Source organism: Tigriopus californicus, chromosome 2 (assembly GCF_007210705.1).
Source record: "Tigriopus californicus strain San Diego chromosome 2, Tcal_SD_v2.1, whole genome shotgun sequence".
In the NCBI taxonomy this organism is placed as follows: Eukaryota; Metazoa; Arthropoda; class Copepoda; order Harpacticoida; family Harpacticidae; genus Tigriopus; species Tigriopus californicus.
The window spans coordinates 14312411-14338919 of NC_081441.1; the positions used below are offsets into that span (position 1 = coordinate 14312411).

At 44.0% G+C, this 26509-nt stretch overlaps 6 protein-coding genes across 8 annotated transcripts; 2 read left to right on the forward strand and 4 right to left on the reverse strand.

Annotated features, from left to right (window-relative positions):
* Positions 1–7875: 7875 nt before the first annotated feature.
* LOC131876817 (interferon-related developmental regulator 1-like) lies at positions 7876–11581 on the reverse strand. 2 transcript variants are annotated; one of them, XM_059222315.1, is made up of 5 exons: positions 11396–11581; positions 9272–9971; positions 8857–9202; positions 8404–8529; positions 7876–8189 (listed from the first exon to the last, which is right to left on the reverse strand). In XM_059222315.1, the coding sequence occupies exons 1-5, from the start codon at positions 11433–11435 to the stop codon at positions 8100–8102; spliced, it is 1302 nt and encodes a 433-aa protein (XP_059078298.1). In that variant the 5' UTR covers positions 11436–11581; the 3' UTR covers positions 7876–8099. The 2 variants fall into 2 exon arrangements, with proteins under 2 accessions (XP_059078298.1, XP_059078297.1); XM_059222314.1 differs by lacking the exon at positions 11396–11581 and adding an exon at positions 10049–10329.
* Positions 11582–11621: 40 nt separating this feature from the next.
* Positions 11622–14116, forward strand: LOC131876816 (acyl-coenzyme A synthetase ACSM3, mitochondrial-like). The gene is made up of 3 exons (XM_059222313.1): positions 11622–13259; positions 13343–13628; positions 13702–14116. Exons 1-3 carry the CDS (start codon positions 12152–12154, stop codon positions 14024–14026), a joined length of 1719 nt encoding a protein of 572 aa, XP_059078296.1. The 5' UTR covers positions 11622–12151; the 3' UTR covers positions 14027–14116.
* A 396-nt stretch (positions 14117–14512) lies between these two features.
* LOC131876818 (ribosome biogenesis protein NOP53-like) lies at positions 14513–16217 on the forward strand. Its single transcript, XM_059222317.1, has 2 exons — positions 14513–14986; positions 15112–16217. The coding sequence occupies exons 1-2, from the start codon at positions 14601–14603 to the stop codon at positions 16118–16120; spliced, it is 1395 nt and encodes a 464-aa protein (XP_059078300.1). The 5' UTR covers positions 14513–14600; the 3' UTR covers positions 16121–16217.
* Positions 16142–18155, reverse strand: LOC131876819 (uncharacterized). Its single transcript, XM_059222318.1, has 3 exons — positions 17398–18155; positions 16823–17317; positions 16142–16755 (listed from the first exon to the last, which is right to left on the reverse strand). Exons 1-3 carry the CDS (start codon positions 17722–17724, stop codon positions 16315–16317), a joined length of 1263 nt encoding a protein of 420 aa, XP_059078301.1. The 5' UTR covers positions 17725–18155; the 3' UTR covers positions 16142–16314.
* Positions 18156–18341: 186 nt separating this feature from the next.
* Positions 18342–23162, reverse strand: LOC131876814 (DNA-directed RNA polymerase III subunit RPC1-like). Its single transcript, XM_059222312.1, has 2 exons — positions 22932–23162; positions 18342–22427 (listed from the first exon to the last, which is right to left on the reverse strand). The coding sequence occupies exons 1-2, from the start codon at positions 23061–23063 to the stop codon at positions 18387–18389; spliced, it is 4173 nt and encodes a 1390-aa protein (XP_059078295.1). The 5' UTR covers positions 23064–23162; the 3' UTR covers positions 18342–18386.
* A 768-nt stretch (positions 23163–23930) lies between these two features.
* On the reverse strand, positions 23931–26250 carry LOC131876820 (protein rolling stone-like). Of its 2 annotated transcripts, XM_059222319.1 has the most exons (5): positions 25878–26240; positions 25590–25815; positions 24586–24699; positions 24326–24517; positions 23931–24240 (listed from the first exon to the last, which is right to left on the reverse strand). In XM_059222319.1, the coding sequence occupies exons 1-5, from the start codon at positions 25959–25961 to the stop codon at positions 24050–24052; spliced, it is 807 nt and encodes a 268-aa protein (XP_059078302.1). In that variant the 5' UTR covers positions 25962–26240; the 3' UTR covers positions 23931–24049. The 2 variants fall into 2 exon arrangements, with proteins under 2 accessions (XP_059078302.1, XP_059078303.1); XM_059222320.1 differs by lacking the exon at positions 24326–24517 and having other exon boundaries at positions 25878–26250.
* Positions 26251–26509: the final 259 nt, after the last annotated feature.

Sequence of the window (26509 nt, forward strand, 5' to 3'; positions counted from 1 at the left end):
ATGGCTTTGCCTCAAGAAAACAAAACTTTAAGTTACTGACATCAAACGTGATTGAACGCTTCAAACGAGAGTTTTTAATTGTCTTGTCGCTTTTCAACTCTTTTAGCTTCATCTATTAGCTAGGCATCTTGCTATCAGAACTTGCAGAGTTATGACTTCTGACTACTGTTCTTTTCAAATCATTGTGACAAAAACTGGAATATTATCAGGACAAGTATTTGTCTTCAGCCTTTTTGAACTGGCTCTGTACGGTACGTTAAAAGTTGAATCCACAATTGCAATGTCTTGAAGGGTTCTTGAAGGGTAATGCGAAAGGTTCAAGTCATCCGTTCTGGAGTGACATTGTTCATGGGGCTGTAGGTAGCATTATTAAGTAGTGTTGTTGACCAACCTACGTGTTTCAAATGAACTGGAGATTTATCAGTGGCTCTAGTAATTTGATACCCTCTGGACTTCATCGGCTTGCAATAATGATTCTGGATTATATAAAGAATAACGGATAACAAACGTGACAAGTAATGAATAACTTAATCTTACATTCTTAGGGACATGGTCCTAGCTTCATCTGATTGCCCTGCCATCTAACGGTCAAACTGAAAGCACGAAAAGTTTCAACTTAGAATCCAAAGTTAAGCTAGTCATGGCATTCTGGTAGTTGTACAGTACAATGAATTTATGTACGTAGATATTCTGATTGTTCTCTTCATTTTAAGGTCAATTTTTCTTATGGACTCCCACTTCTACCTTGATACTTAATTCAAGAAGATTTGCACCTTTTGATTGCAACCATGGTACATGTTTAGCAATGAAGCATGTCAAAAAGAAGATTTGCTTATTTTCCCTTGACGCCATTGAATGCAAATAAATGTCATTTTTTTATATTGAGGATTTAACGTTTTACGCACACAATTTCAAAAAGCCAACCCTTTCATCAGCAGATGGCGACAGGTTCAAAAACTGGCGGTGGTGTCTTAAATGAGCCTATCCCAATCCAGAAAATATTGGTGCAACATTTGTTTGGCTTAATGGCAAAAGTATCAAGTGATTGATTGAAGTTTTAGCCAAAATCAAATCTTTTTGTTGTTATCAAGACAGGTTTTTCTGACGGCTTGAATGTTTCATAATCCGTTTTTCTCCTATTGAGTAATTTGAGTTTTGACAGCTAATAAATGTTAAATTGGAGGCATAAATGGTCAGAAAATTAAATAAACAATATGCAGAACTTTTAAAAGGGCGCAAAGAAAAGAAAGGCTTAGCATCAGAAGGCTTCCTTCTGACGGCAGACTTGTTAGACTGACGGGGGATGAACCACGTAAGACTTGTAAGCTCCACTTCTTACAATTGATTATGAACGAAAAATGTTATCAACGACCAAATGTATTAACATGAAAACGAAATAGTTCATATAGAACCGATTAAATTAAGGTAAAACACATTACATCTTTTTGTTGGATATCATTGGAAAAAAAATTGTGCCTAAATATGTCGGCCCAATCTGTCCTATTTTGACAAGAAGGTATATCACGTAAAAATGGTATGTACAGCTAATTCTGGCGAGAATAACGTACCTAGCATTGTATTTTCACACTTGGTATACGGTTTCAATTAATCTTTCACACTACATTCTCAAGGACCTCTGAAAATCAGGGGTCAACTAAGATTTGAATGACATTAGCTCTTGTACGAGCCCATTGTTTGAGTGGCTGGCTAACTACTGGATCATGTTCGTACGTGCAAGGAGTTCGTACGTATGTAGATGGCCTCCGTTCCGAGCTTCTCTTCGAATGTCAGGTCATAAATCTGTTCCGTTGGGGGAACATTCTCCACTATGAGTGCGTAGTATGTGCTTGCTACATGAGCTTGGATGAGTCTTCACATGATATTGAGGGTGTTGGATGTCGGTTTCCCTTTCCCTTCGTAATTTGTCACAATTCCAGGGTCTCTGTCGAAGAGTTATATGTACCGTTTACATACTATGTACAGTGGTAAGTGCTACGATGTCTTTATCTTCTGGAAACTCAGTCCCAAGGGAGGGAGGGTGAGCTTTGAGTATTGGGACCATTTTTTGTTGCATTTTCCAATTGAAAAATGGGATGTTATGGCTTTGAACGAGATTAGCTCTCATTTATTATTGGAGCACAAGATTTGTCCGACCTTTCTTCAAGTCAGGCACTTGACAAGCAGAAATAACTTCATCTATCTTTCATTGGGACATGGAACAAATCTGAATTGGAAAAACAACAGCAATGAAAGTGAGCGAAGTGCAAAAAATACCCTTGAATTTGTTCAGGTAAAGTCCTAGATGGTTTTCTTTTACCTTCCGTAAGTGGACGACGATAGCTCGTAAAGTTGTTGCCTTTGGGGCCTAAACGAGTTCCTTGGAGGACACCCCCCGGTGATGCCAAAATCTCGTTTTATTCTCTTGTTCAGATCATTGTAAGCTTCGAATATCTAATTTCAATGCCACCATTCCTTGCCACCAATCTTGTGTCCAATATTCTGAAAGACGCCGCGTCAAGCCGAAAATGGTCTAAGGGCTTAAAACTTTCTGACTACAAGTGAACGAAAGCCGACGAAAAAGTTTTTCTCTCGAGCTGAAGAATCTATCGATAAAGTTGAGCCAATATAAGATCTGGGAGACGACCTCTTGGCCAGATTCTAATCTTGAATCTTTTTTTGTCCTACTCAAAAGTCTCAAAAAGCACAAAGATAGCAATGGGCTGATGATGAATGGCCTGCACATTGGCAATCATCATTGATCATCCAGGACTGTTTGGATCGGCAATCTATGCAAAAATATGCGAATCAGAGTGGATCTTTCTTTGCCCATTATAGGCGTCCGTCCAATTATCTGTCCATCTCTTTGTGCCTTTTTTAGGCCTGATGAACGATAAGCCGAGTGGTCTTGAACAGAATCACATATTTACTTATAATGGGGAATGTTCCTGGTGAATACCCTTGGAATGAGTGAAAATGCAAACAACTGTCTTGCATGCTGGCTCTCATTATGTCGGAAGAGTTCCTTCCAATGGTGAGTCGGTACACAAAATACGTACACGAAGTGTATGAAGAGTGGAAGCGATTGCTGGAAGTCATTTGATACCAAATATGAGCCATGGAACAATGGTTCAGCGTCGATTCAATCGAAATATAATAGGATAGGGTTTTGTTTGTCATGCTTCGGCATCATTCAGTTGGTTACCGCCAAGTTTAGATGCGTGAGTGTGGTAAAAAAAAAGATTGATTTGGTTGTTAACGTCTATTTTAGTATTTTGTATGATTTAGATGAATTGCTAATTGTTCATTGACAAACTGGAAATGAGAGTTTGACTTTGACTTTGCCTAGCTATTCCCAGTTCAATGAATAAACTTAATCAAAGATAATTTATTATTCAGCTTTGCTATTTTTTTCCGGGACTTCAGAAATACTTTTTGCTTAACTGTATCTTTTTAAGGTTTATGGCGGCATTGGACGTTGGATAAGGATAACTCGGTATGTAAGGGTGGCCGAGATTATAACCCGATCCGAAAATCTCAATTCAATCACGACTCTTAATTGGAGAGGCCGATGAATATTCATGACCAAGTGGATATGAATAGTGTGAGCACAATTAAATTGAATGTATCTTCATGTTAATTTGGTTTGAAACGGTTTGAGCGTCGATGAGATTGCGACCTCACAATGAAAATGTATCCTACGAGCGTGATCCTTGACGAGAATTGGCAAAACCAGGCATTATCACCCTGAAGTTCTGAACAACAAGACACTTACCTCATTTCAAATCATGTGCCAATGGGCTGAAAAATGCATATTCGCGTGGGTAATGACGACGCGTGCATGACTATTTATTTTCATTGGCAGAATGCATGTTTGGATCTGATTCATCATTCCCGAGCTGACTCACTCAAAGAGCAATAAGCAATGATGTATTCTATGCTTCGTATAACGTTGGGTGTACAGAAGATGGCTCAATCCTCCATTTCCCCCGCAACTCTCAACAAGAGAGAGAGACCTCCATAGAAATAGAGCCAGAAGAGAGGCCTTTGTCCTCAATGGATTTCTTTTCGTGTCAATGCAAGTGCAGAAAAAAAGGCACTCCTCCTCCCCCCGCAAGCAAGTTTTTCGTCATGACCTTATTTCCAATCTCATTTTAAATCTCGGCAATGTGACTTGATGGACTGGAAAACATGAAAGTTCTGGACTTTCCATCGATCTTGTTTCCGGTCAATGCTTTGAACGAGCTTGGGACTTTATGAGAGAAGCCAGAACAGAGCAGAAGGAGGCGTGTCCTTTGACCTTGCATTCTGGGAACAAAAAAAAACAAGCAAGCACTATTGTATGTACTGAGGGCAGGGAAGTGGGAAGGGGGGATTCTCACAGGATATGCAAGCAAGTACTATGCCCTTTATGGGCTCTTGTTGTCATTCTTTATGGGATCCTTATGATGGAGAAAACAGTATGCTCGTGATTTCCTCATTGGAGTTCATAGGATCGGCGAGAAACATAAATCAAGATTAATTGTTTATCATTGACAATCGACCATGTGTCTCGGTCATTAGGGTCTAGCGAGCTGGTGGGGTAGGTACTACATACATACAGTAGTCAAAGACAACTAGAGGGATATGGACAAAGGTAAAAATAATCATTTCTCCTGATCCGCTCACTTTATCCAAAATGTACGATCAAATTTGGTCCCAAAGTCTTCATTCAGTTTTTGACGATATAACTTTCCAACAAACCACTTATATTATATAAATAATGAAAACTTACTCAGAGCTTGTCCGACCAGGCATTCCAGATGGAACACTTTCCGAGGTCCACGTAAAATCTGGCAGCCCGAATTATAGTACTATATACTTTCCGTCTATCAAACATCCAAAGATCCAGCAATGATTATTCTCGTCTTCGACGTCTCACCCAACTTAGTGCTCAAAAGGAGAACGAACCCTTTTAGGGACCCATGAAAGCGACAAGGCAAGATGTCAGTTATTGTAACTGTGGTAATTGTTCTCTCTTCATCAGGCTTGAGGGGGTCCTAAAGACTTCTCTCACATACAATCCTTATTACAAGCCAAGAAAAAAAATGTTCTGTGCATTGCAAATAAAAAAAAGTATTCCAATGGCTATAATGCATTTCATAAATAATCGGAGTCGTTTTTTTGACCCACTCTTATTGAATATTCGATATTGAAAGGGTGCTACTCAAAAAGACATAAACTTGGTGACTATATAAATATGTTTTGATATACCTAGGGAATGACATTATTTTCAAACCAGGGTTTTAATCAAACCGCCGCTAGATCTACAAAGGTAAAGGGGTCATTCAAGGTGTTATACAAGTCCTTCTTGAGGCATTAAACCAAGTCTTCAGAGAGGCAACTTGAAACTAAGATCATATTTTGCCCCTTTCCTGGAATCTCAAAAACCTTGTAACCTTTAAACTTTCGTTTTATTTCAGAATCTAATAATGTCGGCCCTCAGAATTTAAAAAAAAACATCAAACAATGTCGTGCTACATTGTCGCCAACGTGCAACTTGCCTCAATGACTACAGCTCATAAGTAGGCGAAATGTGCGTTAAAACTGGCCTCCCGTTGCATATTTATCTTTTCACATTTCGTAACTTACTTGAACTTGAATCAAGAAAGAGTTTTTCCTTTCATTTGAGAGAGGGCCACAACAATGAATGAGATGAGTGTCTTGGCGAAAGATTGACGGATGAACTTGAGCCTGAAATCCCCCCTGAATACTCGCCTTTGTCTTGTTGTTCGGGACAAAAAGTATCGAAAACCTTGGACGCCGTTCATGTTTGATTGAAATATCACTAACCAATGCTAACTGATTCCTATCATTTGCCTCTACATTAATCCTCATAAATCAAACCTCCACGCCAAGTCAGCGCTAAAATCATTTTTCTCCAGTCATTGATTTTCAGGAAATCAGACGACGTTCGATCGATAAAAAACGAATCGTGCCGAAGAGGGAGGGGCCTCATTGATTCAAGACAAACTTCGTTCTACCACACGCTTATAAATCGCCCTTACGTATTCACGAACTTGATCAATTTAGTGGAAATTTAGTGCAAATCAAAAATAAAACGTTACGAGCTATCCCTTCACTTAAATTGTTGACTTGCATTTCTTGGCGTACTCGAATGTAGTTCTTGACCCTCTTCAAACTCTAAGTGTAAATGAAATGTAGACTGAAGTATTTGTGGGGCATGACTTCTATCATTCGATTGAGGTGAAAATTGAAAAAATAAAGACGTAGCGGCCAGAGATCCGATTTTGAAAAATCAATTCTCGACCCCAAGTATTCCCGTCAACGTTCCATAAGGGCCCTTATTTGTAACTAGTGATGGGTTTCGATCCGGAAAATCTGCTGTTTTGCTTGAAGAACCTCTGGTAGGGCTCCCATTCCAACAAAAAAGGGTAGAGAAATGAAGACCCAAGATTCAGGAACGAGTTTTAAAGCAGCCCTGGTTCCAAGACCTAGAACGGCAGGGTCGCGTTTTGCCACTCATTTAAGGAGTTTTTATTTTGATATTGTACTCTCTTTAGCTTGCGATGGGAGCCCTAACCGAGGTCCTTTAAACTAAAAAGCTGACCTTCCGGATCGAAACACATCACTGTTTGTAACATCACACGGCCCAAAGAAAACGGGAAGAGGCTTGGTAGATTGCTAAATAAACTACTCTTGCCTTGCTTTGAACGCAATTTCTTTTCCGGATATTATGTGACCCGGGGCACTAATTATAAATAAAAGTTTCATAAAATTAGCCCAAAACAAAACAAACGCATTACAGTTTAAAAAAAAAGGAATTGGCCCAATCGGCCCTCTATTTGGTAGAGGCTGAATGGCAAAGCCCCCTGAAGTGCAGAACGTAAAACATATTTCGTGCCGCGTAAGGGGGCTATTGGTTCATAATTTTCTCTAAGCTTTTGATTAATACCTATCTTTGTGCACACTGAGAATAATTTTCACTAGCTTAGATAAATGAGATCAGAGAGATGTATTGTGGATTTCAGTCAACACTTAAAGTGTGCAAATCATATTAATTATTGATTTCAAGTTGAAGTTTTCGATCAATTCACTAATTACAAGCAACACCAAGATTGCAACACTCTTGTACAAGTTAATGATCCATCATTTGCACGAGTTGAACACCTCTGCTGAGAAATATTGTAGATGTTTTTTTTTTGTCTTTCATTATTGCCATTTTTCCTTTTGCCTCGACGACAAGCTAATGAATGTGTTGCAGCCAAGAGGAGGAGGAGGAGGAGGAGGCAAATTTTCGGATTATAATTAAACCCAGGTTCAATTTCTGCCTGAGAACTCTTCCCTTAAGAAAAAGATCACGTTTAAGACGTCGTTTGCACTTTCTCGTCTCTTTTCGTTCTGAGCGTTAAAAGTAAGAACAAAAACGAACACCACGTGATCCTCAGAAGAAGCCTGCTGGCAAGTTCGCCAGGAACAACGAAGAGCTCAGGAAAGGGGAATGGAAAGCGTTTCCGGATGGCAAACGAGGATATGTTGGATAACCATCTCGAACTTGCCCTAAGGGTTGAGCCGAGCTTTTGTCAAAAGTGATACAGAAAAATAAGCGGGGACTCGAGAGTGCATGTGGGTAAACATTGCAATGTAAGAACGACTGTCCTTGGAATGGATGGGGTGCCTGAAGCCAACCAGTCAGTCAGCTTTGTCAGAGCACATGCGGCGTGTCCCACAACGAGATTGATAGATGACAAAGAGTGAGCAAATACTCGCTCATGGCCTACATTCTTGCCCGACTTCCGACTTTGAAGGAGCTTTCACTCCATGGGAAAGGAAAAACACTTCCCCGAAACAGACAGATTAAAGAGACAAAAGTGACAGTTCTGCTATTCTGAACAACGATTTTTTAATGATCAAATGGGAGCGGCAAATATATATGTATGGGGTAGGAATATCAGAATTACGTTACAACATCATGTGCAGACAAATCGCGTTTGGCAGGTGGTTTATAGGATCAGCAAGAATATACAAGGTCGCCAGGGGGAAGTGAGGGCGACATCTTGGAAACCTTTTGAGTGGCCTAGGTATTTCCACTGAATTCCATTTTAATTACTAAACGTGGCTTGCGAGCGCTTATCCCGATTCTTTCCCCGGGTCTGGGTTCTCCATTTCGAAGCTTGCTGGTGGCGCGAATTCTGCAGGGAAAAAAAAATCCAGGGTATATAAAACTATGTACTACAACTCCTTTCCGTATCCACAAAAACCCAGAAATCTGGCGATTAAGCAAAGAAAAGGGGAAGTTACAGGCTTCACAAGTCATTAAATATGAATTATGGTTTACTACCAAAGTTCCATTAGAACAGTGGCCTTAATAATATCTACAACAGAGCTCTCGTTGCAACGACTTACCCTTTCTTGTTTGGAAGGTTTCAGGTTGGATCCGTCCAGCAGATAGGGCAAGGGCTCGCCCAATTCGAACACTTCTCGGATAAGCTCATTTTCCTTGAGATGGTACGACATACCAGCCCCCATAGCCTACAAAGAAAGTGGAGGGAAAAAAAGGCAAAATATTAGGATCACATTGCAAAAACAAGCGAGCCATGTTTGTCTTCGGCCTTCAAGCCTCCAATCCTGTTTACAAGTTCATTTCAAATCACTTCTTGATCTGGCTTCTTCCGAGAACAGGGTTTAAGAGGAGGAAAGGCGAGAGATCTGGGAATTTGCAGTGCCAGATTCAACCTTGAAATCCTCTCCCCCCTCTCCCCCCTCCTCCTTTCTCCCCCTCCAGAAACAGGAATGATGATTCCAGATTTGAGCAGGAGGGTATCAATTTCTGGATCTTCTGACTAAGTGACTACTTACCTTGCAGAGAGACGTGTATTGAATTTTCTGGGCCCAAGTGAGAAGTTCGACGGTTTCGCGTCCGCTGTTGATCGAGATCTTCTCGTAGAACTCGTCATTATCCTCGATGTATTTAAGGATGTCGCGGAAAGAGGACTTTTGCTCTTTGCGGTCCTTCTTGGATCGGAACTTTTGCGAGTCCGTGGCCAATTGCTTGAGTTCGGGCAAGAAGCCTTCCACGAGGGAAAAGGCTTCGTCTTCGTTGAACTCGACGGCGCTTTCGTACAAGACAACGAGGGCCTCTCCGGTGGCAATGCGCAAGTCCACATCGGTACTGGCCAAAAGATCGCCAAACCTGGTCACATGGCTGTAAGCAAGGGGAAATTTGAGCATTTCAGCTCGGCTAGGTTATTGTTCATGGCTGATGGCGTCCTACCTTTCGAGGAGTTTGAATGCCTTGGAAGGGGGAAGGAGGGTAAGAAGCAGGGTCCAACTCGACAAGGCCGCTTCGTGGAGGCTCAAGATGTCTTCCGTATGTTTGGTGGGTTCATTGTTGTTATAAGAGGCCTTGAACACGGTCTCCATAGTGTCCATCACTTGGGGGAATTCGTTGAGGTCAGAAGAGGACAGGAAGCAGATGGCGCCCAAAGCGCTAGCCAAGGCTGCTCTGGCCTTGGACGACACGGAATTGTCCAAGATTTGCGTCGTGAACAATGGCTTCAGGTCTTTGAAGACCTCCTCGGCCACTGTCGAAGTTCCTAATTCCACACAGATCATGACGGCCAAATTGGCGGCAGCCACCTTCTCGTCAGCCTTGCCCTTTTTCACAGCCTTGTCCACGATGTCCGTGAGGGTCACACGTCGATCATCGACGAAATCCGGCAGATATCGCTTGAAGAACCCGGTGCAGAGGGCCTTGAGGGCGTTGGTGCGGCCATTGGCGGACTTCTGGGTGGCCATGTCCATGGCTTCGCGGAGCTTCTCCTCGAAGACCTCGTCTTGGGTCAAGTCATCGCCAGTGGCATCTTCGTTGTGGGCAAACTCATCTTTGTATTGGGAGCCGTCCGAGACGTTGGACATCAAGGAGGCGTTGTCGTTGAACACGGATTCATCGTCCGAACCCATTTCGGCTCGACCTAAGCGGGGAGATATCAAATATTATTAGATTGGCCAGGGACAATTTCGGGAATAAAATTTTAAGACAAGGATTTACAGATGGCGGCTTTGGCGAGTTCTTTTTGTCGATCGGAATTTCTGCGGATCTTATCCTTCTTGGCTGATCTTTGATTCACGTGTTCCACTTGACTCTTGCGCTGGGACATGGCAAACTCTTTGGTGATGATTTGACTCACGATGTCAGTATTAATTCTAGTGGCTAACATGTAGAATGAGAACTTGAACGGCTGTTGTACGAACGAGTGGATCGATACAATAAGAAAGGTCCTTGAGCGGAGTCTTTCTCTTTGAGCACTGTGCTCTTCTCCGAGAAACGACAGGCTTTTCTACTCAAGTGGAAACCTCTCGAAATCGAATCTTCGACGACAATTTACTGGCCATGGTGCAACTATGGCTTTACTTGCACCAACATGTCATGTGTTCGAATCTAGGCCCTTCCATTCTTACTGCCATTTCTTACCACTTCACAGGACTCTGACATGTACACGATTCTCAGAATCATAGATGGTCACAGGTGATATATCTCGCTGTAGACTAGGCTGCAGGACATGATATTGCTTCTAGATGCTTCCGGAGGGTTCCGACCAAAACATGATCTAATCATCCTGTCAAAGGATCGAGGTCCAAGCCCAAAACTGCTCTCCGCATAATTTTTCTATCAAACGTAAGTGAATGTTCATCAACATCTAATCCACGATTTTCTTTGTATTTGGCCCAATTCATGCCTTTTGTATCGAGCTGAAGCCTTATTCGTTTGGAATCATCACTGCATTTTTGATTTAAAATCAACTCAATATCAATCTAAAAACCATATATGGTCGTGGGTAGGGTTCATCAAAATGACTCACGCAATAACGCAGGACTGGTAATTTCCAGCTCTGAGCTACTTTAAGCGTGGCCTGATGGAACAAAGAGCGTCCACAACTAGAACTAGTACTAGTGTGGTTAGTTCTTTTCTAGCCGGGCCCTACATTACATCTTCCACGTATATCTCGTCGATTGTCTGTTTCAACATGAAACAAAGCAATCCCAGCCATCAGAAACAGATAAACAGATATTGTCACCACCTAGTCCCAGGACAAAGCCACGCAACCTTTCCATCTCTCTTTGGGGTATAGAGCTCTTTTTCGTTCTTGTTTGTACCTTGAGCGTCCTCGAAACTCAACTGCAGAACGTAGAGGGCGTGCCAGACTTGCTTTCCTGTACTTTTGAGCACGTGTGTGGGACATGATCAGTTAGGAATGCCATAACATTTTCTCGAACTATCAAAGGCCAAAAGGTTTTAGAAGACTAAAGAGATTCTTAAATTAGACTCCGAATTCAGCTCAAGCGTTGTCTGGCTTCAATATTGTCATTGAAACAAAGTACGGAAACTCGAACTTACCCGTTTTGCCAGAATACTTGTTGGACTTCTTTTTCGGCATGATTGCGATTGGATATCACCTAAATCAGTCTGAACTATCTCGAAAAATGGGATCTAGAAGTTACGCACTTCAGCAATTGGACAAGGGATGACACTGGTCCGTTCTCATGCTTGTTTCATGTGGCAATGCATGGTAAGGCTACGTAGAAGGTGATCCAAAGGCAAAACGAGAAAACGTTAGCTGAAACGTTGCGTTATCCAAAACTTAAACAAAAGTGATTAACAACAATCATGCGGGTTTTAGATATCAAATCTCTCACTTTGAGAAGGAATGTTCAAATTAGAATTCGGATATGAAATCGGCGGGTTTTATAAAACAGGAACATGGATGAGGTATAAGCAGAATGTGAAGTCACCCCCAGTCACCCTGACAAACATTCATCGTCGATCACTCAATAGATGACGTCACGATACTGGAACATCACCTAGTGGGACACTGGGTAACTTGGAACTATTTGCATGGGCTATTTTGAGAATGGTTCATCCATGGATGGCGACTAAATCGAGGCAAGGATACTTGCATCAATAAGATGGATGGCGTTTGCTTCTTGGATCTTAAACTATGAGCTAATTTTCCCATTTGGGGAGTGGAAGAAGACCTTGAAGTTGAACTCTCGCCATCTTGTGGACAAATTTACAGCGATTGATCCAAAACAAGTTTTACGTATAACTATCTGAAGCATCCTTGATCTGGAGTATGTTCTTCTTGGAATTAAAATGCCTTTGAATCAAATATGTCGCATTGTGCCCGCCGTTCGGCCGTCTTCGCGTTATTTATCGAGTTCCTACAGATATGACGATGTTAAGGACACCGTGTTAACGGCTCCCAAAAAGTTCAACTTTGCTCAAGATGTGATCGACAAATGGGCGGGAGAAACGGGCAATAATTTGGCTTTGCAGCATTTATCTTCTGACCACACGCACAGGTCATGGTCCTTTACCGAGCTCAGCACCCAGTCCAAGCAAATGGGAGCGGCCTTGAGGTCTTTGGGCGAAATGAAACGAGCGGTTACCATTCTGCCCAAAGTCCCGGAATGGTGGCTCTTAAACGTGGCCGCCATGAGAACTCATACCGTCTTATTTCCGGGCACCATTCAGCTTACGGCCGAGGATATTGCCATGCGATTGGCCAAGGCTGAGGCTGATACCATCTTTGCTGATGTGAGCACCGCCTTGAAAGTTGAGGCCCTGAAGCTGAACGCAACTCATAAGGTCCTGGTTCATGGACAAGAGTCTGAAGTTCAGGATCTGATTAATCGGCATGGCTGGACCAGTCTGCAAGAGCTTTTAGATCAGAATGGCTCGACCGAAATCGAACCCGTGGAAACGGATGCTTCTCAGATGATTCAAGTCTACTTCACCTCGGGGACTACGGGCGAGCCCAAAATGGTGCCGCACTCCCAGCGTTCGTATGGATATTGCCATTGGGTGACCGGGAAATATTGGTTAGATCTGGCTCCCCATGACTTGCATTGGAACATATCGGATCCAGGTTGGGCCAAATCCGCTTGGTCCAACGTGTTTGCTCCATGGTCTCAAGGAGCGGGTGTTTTCATTCACGGTGCCAATAGAGTGGTGGCCAAAGACGTCTTGGAGGTCCTAGGAACACAGCCTGTGACCACTTTGTGCGCTCCGCCCACTCTATACCGGAGTTTGATTCAAGAGGACTTGGTCACATGCTCCTTTAAGGCGCTGAGACATTGCGTTTCGGCGGGCGAACCGCTGAACGAAGAGATCATTCTGGCTTGGGAAGCGGCCACCGGTCTTCTCATTAAGGAGGGCTACGGCCAGACTGAAACCACCCTAGTCTGCGGAAACTTTGAAGGTAGCATAGCACTTTTTCACTTTTTGCTCCCACCAACAGAAAGAGATCCATCAATTCTCGATTCCTTTGTTTTTCCAACATAGGAATGGATGTCCGACCAGGGTCAATGGGCAAGGCTGCTCCGGGTTATGACATCAAAATTGTGAACAATATGGGTCAGGAAGTGCCTGTGGGCGAACAAGGAAATATTGGCGTCTACTGTCGACCTCACCGACCCGAGGGTCTCTTCGAAGGGTACTTGGGAGAGCCGGAAAAGACGGGTTACTCATTTTCTGGGGATTTCTATCTCACTGGCGATCGAGCTAGCATGGACAAAGATGGTTACATCTGGTTTGCCGCTCGAACCGATGACATTATTATTTCGGCGGGGTAAGATTGGGCTCACCAAGTCAGAGTGGCTTACTAAGACGGAATATCAACTTGTTCGATCTTTGCCCAACAGCTATCGAATCGGACCTTTTGAAGTGGAATCGGCCCTGCTCCAGCATCCGGCCGTTTCCGAATCTGCCGTGGTAGCCTCTCCCGACTTGGTCCGAGGTCAGGTGGTCAAGGCTTTCATTGTGCTCACCCCTGCTTACGTGGAGGAGATCAAATCCAAGGATGGCAAGGAAAGGTTGATCAAGGAGCTGGAAAACTTTGTCAAGACAAAAACTGCGCCATACAAGTACCCGCGAAAGATCGCCTTTGTCAAGTCGTTGCCCAAGACGGTTAGCGGGAAAATCAAACGCGCAGAGTTGAGAAGCCAGGAAACCAAGCGGATCTCATGATGACTCAAAATGTCAAAACAAATCACTGATAATCAGAAATAGTCTCATTCATGCAAATATCAAAATATCAATTCATTTTCATCACACGGATTTGTGACTTAATGCCATGTAATGATCCCTTTAAACCCATAGTAATCTTGGCTTAATCCACAGAAAACTTGTGAAATGGATTTAAAACAGAAAAGAGAATCTCATCAACCATTCCATTGATCAAACCTTGATCAAGAAACTCAGTAGAGCCGACAGTGTTCTAATAATGATGATATATACTTGTTTTTATATTGGGCCCACATTGGGCCAGCTACAAAGGCTTTCTCAGTTTTTTAACGCACGATGTTTTCCATCGTAAGGGAAATGCTTGGTTGTTTTGTTCCGAAGATCTTGTAAAAGGTCTCATTTAGCTATTTAGGTGGTTGAACATTTCCCACACTTTTGATCAATCAGCTGTTTCGACGAATCGCGTGGCTGGTTTCTTTCTGGATTTCAGCTGTTGAAGGAAAACAAGAGTCTTTGGCACGTGTGGGTTCAGACTTCACCATCTACGTTCAATTTTTGGAGACCTTCGAACTTGATCATGACGTCCAAAACCGCCCCGAAGATTCAAAAGAAGGCCTCGAAAAAGAGCAAAAAATCGTGGCGAAAGAACACCGACATCGAGGATGTGGAAGAGTTCCTGGAAGATCAACGCCTCGAAGAGAGATTGGGCGGAGCCTTTAAAGCCCGCAAAGATGAAGATATTTTCATGGTCGACAAGGGCCCTGAGGATTCGCCCCTAATCACCAGGAAGACCAGGAAACAGTTGCGGGCTGAGAAGCCATTGAAATGCTTTCATCATCTAGAGACCAAGGGCAAAGTGGCCGACCCCGTGGGTCAAAGAACCCGAGTCAAGACTCAACAGGAGCGACAAAATCCCATGTTGAAAGCTCAAATTACCCAGAAGCGACTCGGCGGATGGAAGACGTAAGTTATTTGGCTAACTGATGTTGCTAACATTTCGTGCGATGGGTTTGTTTGAACGATTAGATGGTTAGTATTTGGTTGAAAGCACTATTTCTCCGACAAATTATGTTTCTTTCCTGTTACAGAGCTAGCGAGATTTCGGCCCATCAGGATCGTTCTACGGCTCTAAAAGCCAAGAAAGATCAGCAAGCTGAGCGGAAAACACGAAGAAGAACAAACTTTGATTTCGACTTGTGGACTGAAACCCCGGGTGATGTGGAGAAAGAAATCATCCAGTCCGATGAGTGGCTTAGTGATACCACCAAGCGACACAATCTAAAAGAAAGCGGCAAGTTAACTCGAAAGGTGCCCGAAGACTTCCATCGAAAACCATCCACATTAACGGCTGTGAGCCAGCCTCATCCGGGAGAGTCCTACAATCCCAGCTACAAAGAGCATCAAGACCTCATGTGGCAGGCGGCCATGGTAGAAATGAAGAAGGAGAAGGAACATCTTAAGATCGAATATCACACCACCCGCATGTTTCCCTCGGTCAAGGATGCTCCCACGCAAGAGTCTTGGATCAATGAAATGTCCGAAGGCATCAAGGAATTGGAAGCGGCGAAGAAGGAAGAAGAGGAGACGGGAAGCGATGAAGATGTCTTGGAAGAGAAAGGAGAGGACGAGGAATTGACCCAAAGAGACAACAAGGTCAAGACCCGTAAACAGAGGAGGAAAGAGATCCAACTTCTGGCTGAAGACAAGCGCGTGCGTCGATTGAAAGAGGAGAAGAAGAAGAACCAGGACGTGTTCCGCACCAAGAAATTCAAGCGAACCCTCGAGGCCCAGGAGAAAGTGACTCAAGCCAAGATGCGGAAGCGCCGATTGCAGAAAGAGGCCAAATTGTCGCAACCCGCCCAATTGAGCACTCATAAGTTTGAAGAGCCTGATTTGGACCTGAAATTAACGGAGGAGCTCACGGGCAACTTGAGGAACATTCGCCCCGAGGGCAATATCTTGGCGGACCGTTACAACAGTTTGAAGCGACGCAACTTGGTGGAAACGCGTGTTCCGCACAAAAACGTCAAGAACGGAAAGAAGAGGAAGCGTGTCGAAAAGCGGAACTACAAGATGCCATGGCAGAAGAAAGATTAATTCTGATCCCAGTCCTCGACAAAGGGTTTTCAAATATGTATTCCTTATTTTCCTTCATATACAAAAGAATAATTAATCAGAGTGGCTTGTTTAAGAACATGACGTTGGTCATTTCATTGACAATTTTTGATTTGATTTTGTAACAGCTTCTTCGTATTTGATTCAAATAGTCGACAAAGTGTGAACATTTAGGTTCAGAGAACATTGGATGGCTTGTAGTAGACCTTTCCGGGTTGGATGGCCACGGGGCCTTGGGAAGATGCCGCAGGTTTGTAGGTCTGAATGGGTTTTACAAAGGTATTGGACGAGGATTGAACCGGTCCTCCGTAGCTACTGGACGGGGATTGAACGACGGGACCCCCATAGCTATTGGAGGGAGCTCGATTCGGGTATGAGTTGGTGATGATCCCGGGACTAGTGGGTCGCTGATTGTTGTTCATTAGGCAGTACTTGATGGTGATGGGCTTTTTTTTGCTCCGAGCCTCGGTAAACTTCATCTGACAAACTTCTCTGGGGTGAGTCTTGCACTCTTCAATTGGGGTGAGCTTGGGAATGAGCTTGGTCTGAAGTCGGCACACCTCTTGGGGATTCAGATCGCATGTCTCTTCCGGAATATCCACTATGGATGCTACCACCTGGGAGATCATAGAAAAATATTTCAATCAAGAACCCCCCAAGACTCCATGTCCATGGAAAATTTACCTTATCATGACATTCTTCGGGTAGATTGCGTGTCTTGCAAGTGGATCCGCCACATAACTCGACAGGAATGCTCTTGCATGAGGTGTCGCCCACCAATTTGCCACCCTTCTTAACATAGCGGGTCGTACACAAGGTTTCTTTGACCGTCCTGCAAATGACGGCGTCATCCGAGGGGCGGGACTGTGGGCGTCGAGCCGGTTTGGGAGCACCGTAACTCGACTGTTGGGAGCTCTTCTCATCGCATTCAAGATCCACAGGGGTGTAACATTTACGAACAGTCTCGTTGAAGGCTGCCTTCTTGAAGACAATTTGACATACCTTCTCAAAGTTCTCGTCGCAGACCTCTTCTTGAGTGGCTTGGAATTGAGTCACGTAGGTAAAATGGCACGATCTGTGCTCTTTGTGGTCGCATTCCAAAATGGGATCCTTTTCTATGGAATTGACCGATTCAAATCGCGTCACACAAAGCTTCCCGGAGGCCTGATCTAAGGTTGCCTAGAACAGTTCAAAATTCCCGCGTAAATTCATAAGGTCTCGGAGTGGTCATCTTTTTCTGTTTTTTGGCACTCTCTTACCTGTGAGAAATCGATCAAACTGTTATCCACAGGGCTAAAAGGAAGATTGTTTTGGGGAATCCGTTGGAAACTGGGCGTGCTAATTGACCCATATTGACCGACTTTGTCTCTCTTTTGCAAGTTGGAGCCCTTCGGATCAAGCAGACTGTTTGACTGGAAAATAGCGTCACTTTCGACGGAGCCATTCTCAACGGCACTTCTCCGTTCAAATTTCCGGGCGGAGCACATTAGTAAGAGGGAGAAAATGGGATAGATTTCCTTCATGAACACCATGTTTGTTGCCCTTTGGAATTGCCACTGGCTATCCATAATCGTACACCCGAGCATTTATATACCTGCGTTGGTTTTTCCCGCTGAATTTTCCCGCTCTAATGGGCAGGACCTCGAACAAATCATAAAGTCATTTTGACCCCTTCAGTAATCACGAGTGATTTTCATTTGCCACATTAGTACGACAGGTATTTAAGTGTTTGGCGCATTCATCATTAAACCGCAAACACACGAGCATATTGACGAAGCTTGTACGTCCATTGGAAGACGAACGAGGAAAAAAATATTCAAGCACATACGAAGTACCGCCGTCATTCTGAACTTGACTGATCGCAATTTTGTTTTCTACGCGATTGCAGAGTCGAACGGCCATTAATACTGAGGAGTTCAATTCGCGAGAATACCTGGCCCTTTCCGGACCAACAGCCACCACTTTGCGTATTATTACTTGAACTAGAACTACATACACCTAAATTGAACCTGGAAAATTTCAGATCAGCATGGCATTGAGCCAAACAATTCCAAACGGTGATTTAAAAAAAAAAAAAGACAAGACATGATGATTAGTGCAAGGTCTAATCGGCGTTTGCATTCACGACTTTAAATGCATTTAAAATATCCCAGGAAACTCTCGATCCCGCAAAAAACGCATCAGGAAGAAGCGCAAAGATTGATCATCGGCGATAAATATGCTTTATTAACATTTCTTTTTTTTTTGGTCAGAACCCGGGACGATGAAAATCTCCATTGGCTGGGAACAAAAGGCTTCTCCTTGGAGGGAGTTGATACGGCTTTGGCTTGTAGAGTAATTTCATCAGACCAGTGCCCACGGACATGGGTATGCCCATGATAATGCACTCACTCACACCACTGATCACATCTTTCTGTCCGTGGTAAGCGGCATCAAACAAGTGATCCGAAGTCTTTTCAAACGAGGCCAACATCAACACCGACTCCTTCATCTTGGCCAAACCGTGTCGAGTGATTCCAAGAACCTCCCCTCGACAAGTCATTAAATCGGCCAAGAGGGTAATGTGTCGTCGGTCAATGCTCATTCCATGACTCTCCATAGTGTATTGGATCTCTTTCATGATGGTCTTTCTCGCCGCCTCGATCCCCAAGGTGGCGGACACCTCGTAAGTGTTATTTGAAGTGGTCTTGGGGGCTCTCACTCCCGGCGTGGCCAGGACTTCCCTGAGGTTATCGCCTTCCACAAAGAGCTTATATTTAACCTTGCCCTCGGCATCGTCCATGTGGATCACGGCCCGACTCACACTGGGCAGACCCTTGATGCAAACCGCTCCGATTTTCTCCTTCAAGAACTGAAGTTGGTAGTACATGGTGGTCTTGGTGCTCTTCCCGGGATTCACGGTGAGCATGGACTCGCCTATCACAGCACAGTTAGTGGGTTTGACTTTGAGCTTGGAGGTGCACAGTGAGTAACGAATGGTCTCTGCGTTGACCTCCAGTTTCAGGAGACGAATCCGCTCAATGTCTAGTTTGATGAGAAGGAAACAGTCGTCGGGTAAGAAGACTTCCTCGATGTACTCAGATACTTCACCCAACGTGGTCTTCTCGATCCGACCCTTGACGATTCGAGCGAATTCCGGGTCCGTCTCGTTATCCAAGTGGACGGTGATGATCGGTGTGCTGATCTTCTTGGAGGCGTTGATGATCTCCTTGATTCGAGGCACTCCCAATGTGATATTCATGGATGCCACACCAGCGAAATGAAACGTCTTGAGCGTCATCTGAGTACCGGGTTCACCAATGCTCTGAGCACAAAGAGCGCCAACAGCCGTGCCAGGCTCCATGACAGCCTTCATGAACTTCTCCTTGCATTTCTCGGCGAATTCCACGATCTGTGTGAGGGTCAACCGACCCAGGTACTTCTGGACGGGAAGGAGCTTGGCAGGGTTGTTCACGTCGATCTTTTGGGACTTGTGGATCTTGTCCACCCTCTTGGCGAAACCCACCATGAAGTCCTTGAGCTCTTGCTTGAATTCCGCACTAGGTCCAACCATATCGGCCAAAAGTTCCTCCATGGAGGACAAGATGGTCGTGGCATCCACGGGCTCTTCAGAGAAACAAGGTGACACGGCCTTGATGTGTTCGAGAACCCGGTTGAAGTCCACAGGCTTGTCTTTCCCTTCCATCATCATGGGATCCAAGCCATCGCCGCCGTATTCAAACTGGATCACTTCATTGCTACTGTTCCGCACAGTATCATCGTAGTGTTGAACCAAATCCTCCAGGGATTTGACCAATCTCCGCTGCATGTAACCCGTTTCCGCAGTCTTGACGGCCGTGTCCACGAGACCCTCCCGACCTCCCATGGTATGGAAAAAGAACTCGGTGGGGGTGAGGCCGGAGTAGAAGCTGTTCTCAACGAAGCCCTTGGCGGCGGGGATCTTCGAGTGTCGATCGAAATGGGGCAAAGCACGATCTTCGAACCCGTTGGGCACGCGTTTCCCGCTAATAGCCTGCTGACCGACGCAGGCAATCATTTGCGAGATATTGATAAATGAGCCTTTGGAGCCACACAAGGCCATGGTGAGTGGAGCATTGGACTTATGTAAGGCCGTGAGTGAGGCCTTTCCCGCTTTCTCTCTGATGGCAGAGAGCTCCTTTAGAATCAGGGCTTCAAGCGTCTCTTCCTGACTCTGACCAGCTTGAGAGGGTAGGGCACCTTCAGCCAGTTGAGCGATGTAGTCGTCACACTTGTTGTAGCCAAAGTCCACGAGATCTTGCTTCTTTTTGAGCAAGTGGGGGCTCGGAGTCACATCCCCGATCCCAATGGAGAACCCACGGTGCATCAAGTACCAAGAGGCCACACGAGACAACCTCCACATAGCAACACACGACTGATCCTGACCCCAATCCCTCAGAAGAATGTAAAAAATGTTCATCTTAGAACCCGACCCCAATGTGGACTTATCCATCGAGCCTGCCAACAACTCTGAATTCCGGATGATCACCCAGGAGTCGTTGACACAGAACTCCTCGTTGGAGGTGTAGGACTTGCCCTTGGTCACCAAATTGGCCTTGATCGGACAACGTTTATTTGGTTTCAAGAGCATCCCAAATATCTGTTTCCCCGTCCAAAGCCGCTTGGGCTTGAAAATGGCGGGAGGAGGCAGATCGATCCGCATTTGCTTCTCGTTGCCAGCCAAGATTTGCGCCACAATCTGGCACACTTTTCCGTGGTCGAAGAACACATCTTTTTGGGTGAGCAAATACCCGCCCGTGATAAAATCTTGATTGGCCGCGATGAGCAGCTCGCCGTTACGAGGCGTGACCAAGTTGGACTTGTTCCCCATGAGGATGAGGGCCTCGGCTCGAGCTTCTTCGGTTTGAGGGAGATGCAAGTTCATTTCGTCTCCGTCAAAATCAGCGTTGTAGGGCGTGCAGACGCATTCGTTGAAGCGGAAGGTGCGGTTCTCGAGGATCTTCGCGCGATGACACATGATACTGATGCGATGAAGCGAGGGCTGTCGGTTGAACAGAACGAGATCCTCATCCATCATGTGACGTTCCACCATGTCTCCGTATTTGAGGTCTTGGGCGATTTTCTTGCGGTTGCCGTATTTCAGGAACTTCTTGGTCTTCATCCCGTTGAAGGTGGTCTCCACAAAATTGGCTCCGGGATGAACATCCGCACCGTTCATGATCAACTCCCGCATGAGCTCGATATTGGCGGCATGCACCTTCTGCGGGTAGGTGAGAATCTTGGCCACGTGAATGGGCACACCCACTTGCTCAATCCGCAGATTCGGATCGGGTGAGATCACAGTTCGGGAAGAGAAATCCACTCGTTTCCCGGAGAGATTCCCGCGGAATCGGCCCTGTTTACCTTTCAGCCGTTGGATGAACCCGCGGGTAAACTTCTTGGGCGCTTTGTCCGCGGGAATACCCGACAATTGCGAATTGAAATGCAAGGCACATTGCAATTGGAGAAAGTCCCAATCGTCTTGGATCATCTTGGTGGTGGCCCCACTTTGCCGATGCTTCATGATCACATCGTTCAAGAACACAATCTCGGTGAGCTTCATGGTCACATCATCTTCGTTGGTGCCAGACTTCAGATCCGAGACCACCGACGGTCGAATGCAAAGTGGTGGGACCGAGATCCGGGTTAGAATCATGTCCTCGGGTCGGGCTGACTCAGAGTCCATGAGAAGTAAGGGGATGTCTTGCTTGGGGATACGCTTGAACAGATCCAGGACCTCGAGGGGGCTCAACACATGGATCAGACCACTGGTCACCAAGGGCTCCAATTCCTTATTATTTTCCGTCACGTAATCAAATTCGGCCAATTTGTTGGTCAAGACCTCACTATTCTTCTTGCAGTTGCGATACTTTTCGTGGGAAATCTTGAGGAGTCCGCATTTCTTGACCACGCCATTGGTGCTGGAACAGTACGGACACACCGAGATCTTCTTGCATTGCTCGATAATCTTCTTCCGCATGGCTTTCTTGCTCAAATAGGCCATTTCCCGGTGCTTGAGGCGTTCCCGATAGGCCATGGCCACTTCGGGCTTCAAAAGGATCCGGGAACAGGATTTGCACGTGCATTGAAGCACTTGAATGGTGGAACGGAAATAGCCCACGTGGAATACCGGCAACTCCAAGTTGATGTAGCCAAAGTGTCCGATACAATCCGACAATCCTAGACCACAAGTGGTGCAATTGGCGTCTTTCTGACTGGTGCCCATGCGATGATCCAATACGCCCCAAGGCACTGACGAGCGAGAAGCATCCTAAGCAAATAAGGTCATCAAAACGCAATGTCTCACTCTTTGACAATCAAATCATAATCAAATTCAAATCATAACTGCTTTGCTGTTGTAATGAATTGTATGTAATGAATGCTCAACCCGAAAAAACTTGGAAAAAAGAAATGAAATCTTCAAAGAGATTTTCCTATCTACAGTGTGCCAGGACAGTTTTGACACTAATCAGGCTGTCCGCTTATTTATGGCCCAAGCCAAACAAAGGCCACGGTTTTAAACTAAAGATAAAATTCAATTTCACTCAGTTTCATTTAACATCTGAGCTCATTATCATTCTGTCATTGCTATGACAATACAAAAAAATGAAGAGTTATTTCCGTGGGTCAAAGACATCATTCATGTAACTGTGCAAATGGCAAATGGCAAATCCAAGTAAATGAACAGTCACACCCCAAGTCGGCTATTTCATTGCATGATTTCAACCATGGAGTTAAGATCTGAAAATGGTGGTCCTATCGGTGGCGGCCTCACCTGGTTATAGAGATTCTTGGCCACCACTTGCAACTGGGCACATTGTTCCATCTCTTGGGCACTTTGCATACCAAAGCAGATGTGCGTGATTTTTCGGACCGCATCGCGGTCTCGAAATTGATCCTTGACCATGACGCAGATGGCGGATCAGTTGGCGAAGGGGGTGGTTTGCATCAGACAACGAGGACCATGTCTAGCTCATGTTGGAAAAGTCGGAAACTGATGCAACACGGTGAAGAAACACATTGAAGAGGATCAGGCTCACCACATAGATGGCCAAGAAAAGCATCAAAAGGGATGTGTAAACAAACAATGATTGGCTTTAACAGTCTTTGTACAAGTTTCAGTGCTTTTTATTTCGTATTTGTCGTGTGAAAAATAAGAGCCCAAACAATTCACGAAAATCGCACGTTTTTTCGCGAAGCCAAAAATCACGCGAATCTGCTCATTCAGGAGCCGTTGGTTCTGATATTATTTGTAAGTTAAAAAAGAACAGGATTTGTTAGATTTTGTTCGCTAATTTTAACAGAGATAGACGCGGTGACCCCGGTGAGGTGACGCAATTCTATTCGTTTTTGTTTAAAATACCGAGACACTGCTTGGGATCCACGAGTCTAGAGGAAAATGTGAGCGAAACCGTAGCAAAATATACGGCACATGAGTTTTATATTCACGGAACCTTGTATCTAATGCGAGGCAATCAACCTCGCACCGTAACGGTAAAATGAAAAAGATGGTTTTTATTTCGTGGAAGTTCAAGTGCTCAAGCATGAATGATCAATTAGACTTATTACTTATAACTTAACAAACGCCTCGTCTTCAATTGGATTCTAATAAATCAATTTGGAATGACAAAATTATACCGTACTGAATTTTTGAATGAATACTTTCAGTTATTCTCTTAATTAGAAATGTATCGAAATCATTTTTTACTTCCATTACGACAGACATAACACGTGAAGATGGGGGAAATCATTAAGAATAATACGTACTTATTGCTCAGATTCAGATTTATAATTCAAGAGTGAGAAATAATATTTGATCATTGCTACCATTTCTGAGTGTGTTGTGTGAGTGAAATGCTACATGAAATGGTCAGTGAGGATTTTGTAAGCACTTCATGACGAAGTCACCCTATTAAATATCCACAGCCTCAACTTGTAGAGTCCAAACCAAACGCATTGGCCCAAAGGAATGACGATCAGAGCCAAAACCACCGTTAGCACCGCTATCCCAGGATTCCCGGACCAATCCAGAATGGGGTAAATGTAGTTCACACAACCATCTTCGTTGCAAAACCCAGTGCCACCTAGGCTCCACAGATGAAAGGCAAAGAAAGGTTTATTACTGATCGCTCATGGATGGATGGTCCAAATTTGTTCTCACGCCCTTACCTGCCCCCCAATAAATGAGACTGAACAGAACATAAAAAAGCCCATAACCAATGGGGACATAGAAGTGGAGAACACGGTAAGGTCGATCGGTGAGGAATATGTCGATGAGACAGAATGTCGAATTTAAAGCGTGTACGAAAAAGTTGAGAAAATATTCCCACGATGTTTCTAACAAGCCATATTTCTCCACAACTAGAAGTTAATGATAGAAACATAGATTTTGATGCCACACATTTTTCCCACATTAGTAAACAACCTACATCGATGCAAAGCTATCCAGTAAATGAGGGTGATAACTAGGGCAGCATTGGAAAAGCAAGACCCCATGGCCCAAGATATCCTGTATATCAAAGGCAAACTCTCTACAGTGTTCTCTGAAAAGACAACAAAATGTAGGGCAAATTCCATTAGATAGAACATATCAAAAAATGAATGCAAGCGCAAGTGACGAGGACGGCAGTTTTTGGCGAATTGAAATGAGAGGGGCATTCTTCTCAGGGGTCTAAAATTTACATTCAATACAGTTTTCAATTAGACATAATCAATCAGTCTGAGATTGTTATCTCAAACAACTCTCTTCAATGCAAAACACAAGTATGAATTGTGGTTTCCTCAAAGGATAACTAACTAAAACCTAACTCAAATTCGTTGACAAGGCTAATTTCATCAAAAGATTAACGGGTAAAAAGTTGACGAAATAAAAACATTCCTTGTAATGGTAATGGGAAAAGATTGCATTCCTTGAAGCGGTTAGCAAGGCCCGTAAATTAAGAAACAAAACGAAAAAAAGGACAGTGAAGGAAATGAGGGCCTTGAGGCGGCATTTGACATTGTCGTGACGGAGTCATTAATTCGTGGTCACCCTTTTGTTCCAGATTGTCACGTTTGTGAAAACCACGAGGTTACAGAAGAATTGTTATTAAGTGCGCCTTGTTCCTAACAGAGAAGAACTAAGTCATTGCGGCCTTAGGCGTGTAGCGATTACAGAAATCTTAGTTACTATCTCAGGCCAAATCATCCCATTTGTACAAAATGTTGTGTTGACTTTTAAAAGCATATCACTTCCGACTCAGAGGAACCGTTGTCTTGAAATTCTTGCCGCTGCAATATAATACAGCTCTTGAATTTGATTTAGATGAATTTTACAAGTGATGGGATCAAATAATTTTTTAAAGGGAGTGCCAGAAATAATAGAAAGTAAGCACACTTGTATATCGGATGTATAATCAATTGGTTAAAAAGTATTTATAAATATTTTGCTCACCTCGCAAACCACTCCTTCGCTCTTGGATCCATCTGGTCAGAACCAGTGCGGCATAAAGAACAAAATGCAGCGTGAGAAACAGAACTCCTTGATCCGTCATAAAAATGATCCACTTCTCCGGAATGGGAAATGCAATGATGTGACAAATGACAAAGGAAACAAACATAATAGCCACAAACACTCGATACATCATGTACCATGTGCTCACTCTCCCAGGAGGGCACCACTAGAAATAAAGCAAGAAAATCACGACCACAAAGCAAATTCAAGATGAAACTTGTGCCTTACCTGACTTCGATCAAAACGATCCTTTTCTGGGTGGTCCAAGGACAGCTTTCCTCTCGTGAACTCGCCCCAACAGCTAAACCCCATTTTTAGTTGAATTGCTTCTTTCTGCTCTTCTCGAGGAGTTTTTTGACTCCACTTATTTTACTTAATGTCTAAGTAGGGTTTAAATTGTTGTTTTGAAGGGTGAAATGAGTCAGTGACAACCAAGTGATAAGATAAGATCATTGACATAGAAGATTCTTTCCCCTTAAGCTAATGAGTAATATCCTGTCCAAACGTTTATTTAACATCAATTTCTTTTCATTTGTAAACAAAGAGAGTTTTAAGTAACGTCATAGACCGTGGAGTACTCCATGCATAGACCGACCAATGGAATTTCCAGTAGTCTATGGCATTGAGTGCGCAAGAACTGGAGTGGAAAGCTCTCTGAAACCTCGCTAGAACATGTTTCAGTCTTGCGTTACCTCCTAAATAAGTGCTTGAACTTGAAGATGGAGTTCATTGACTCATTGAAGCTGGAAAGGAACATGACGTTATCATCATATCTTCATATCTCTTTGCTGAAGGATTAAATTAAAGGTTCAGTTCTTTATCCATTAAAGGAATGGTTCATGTGGCTATGTTTTTTTCTA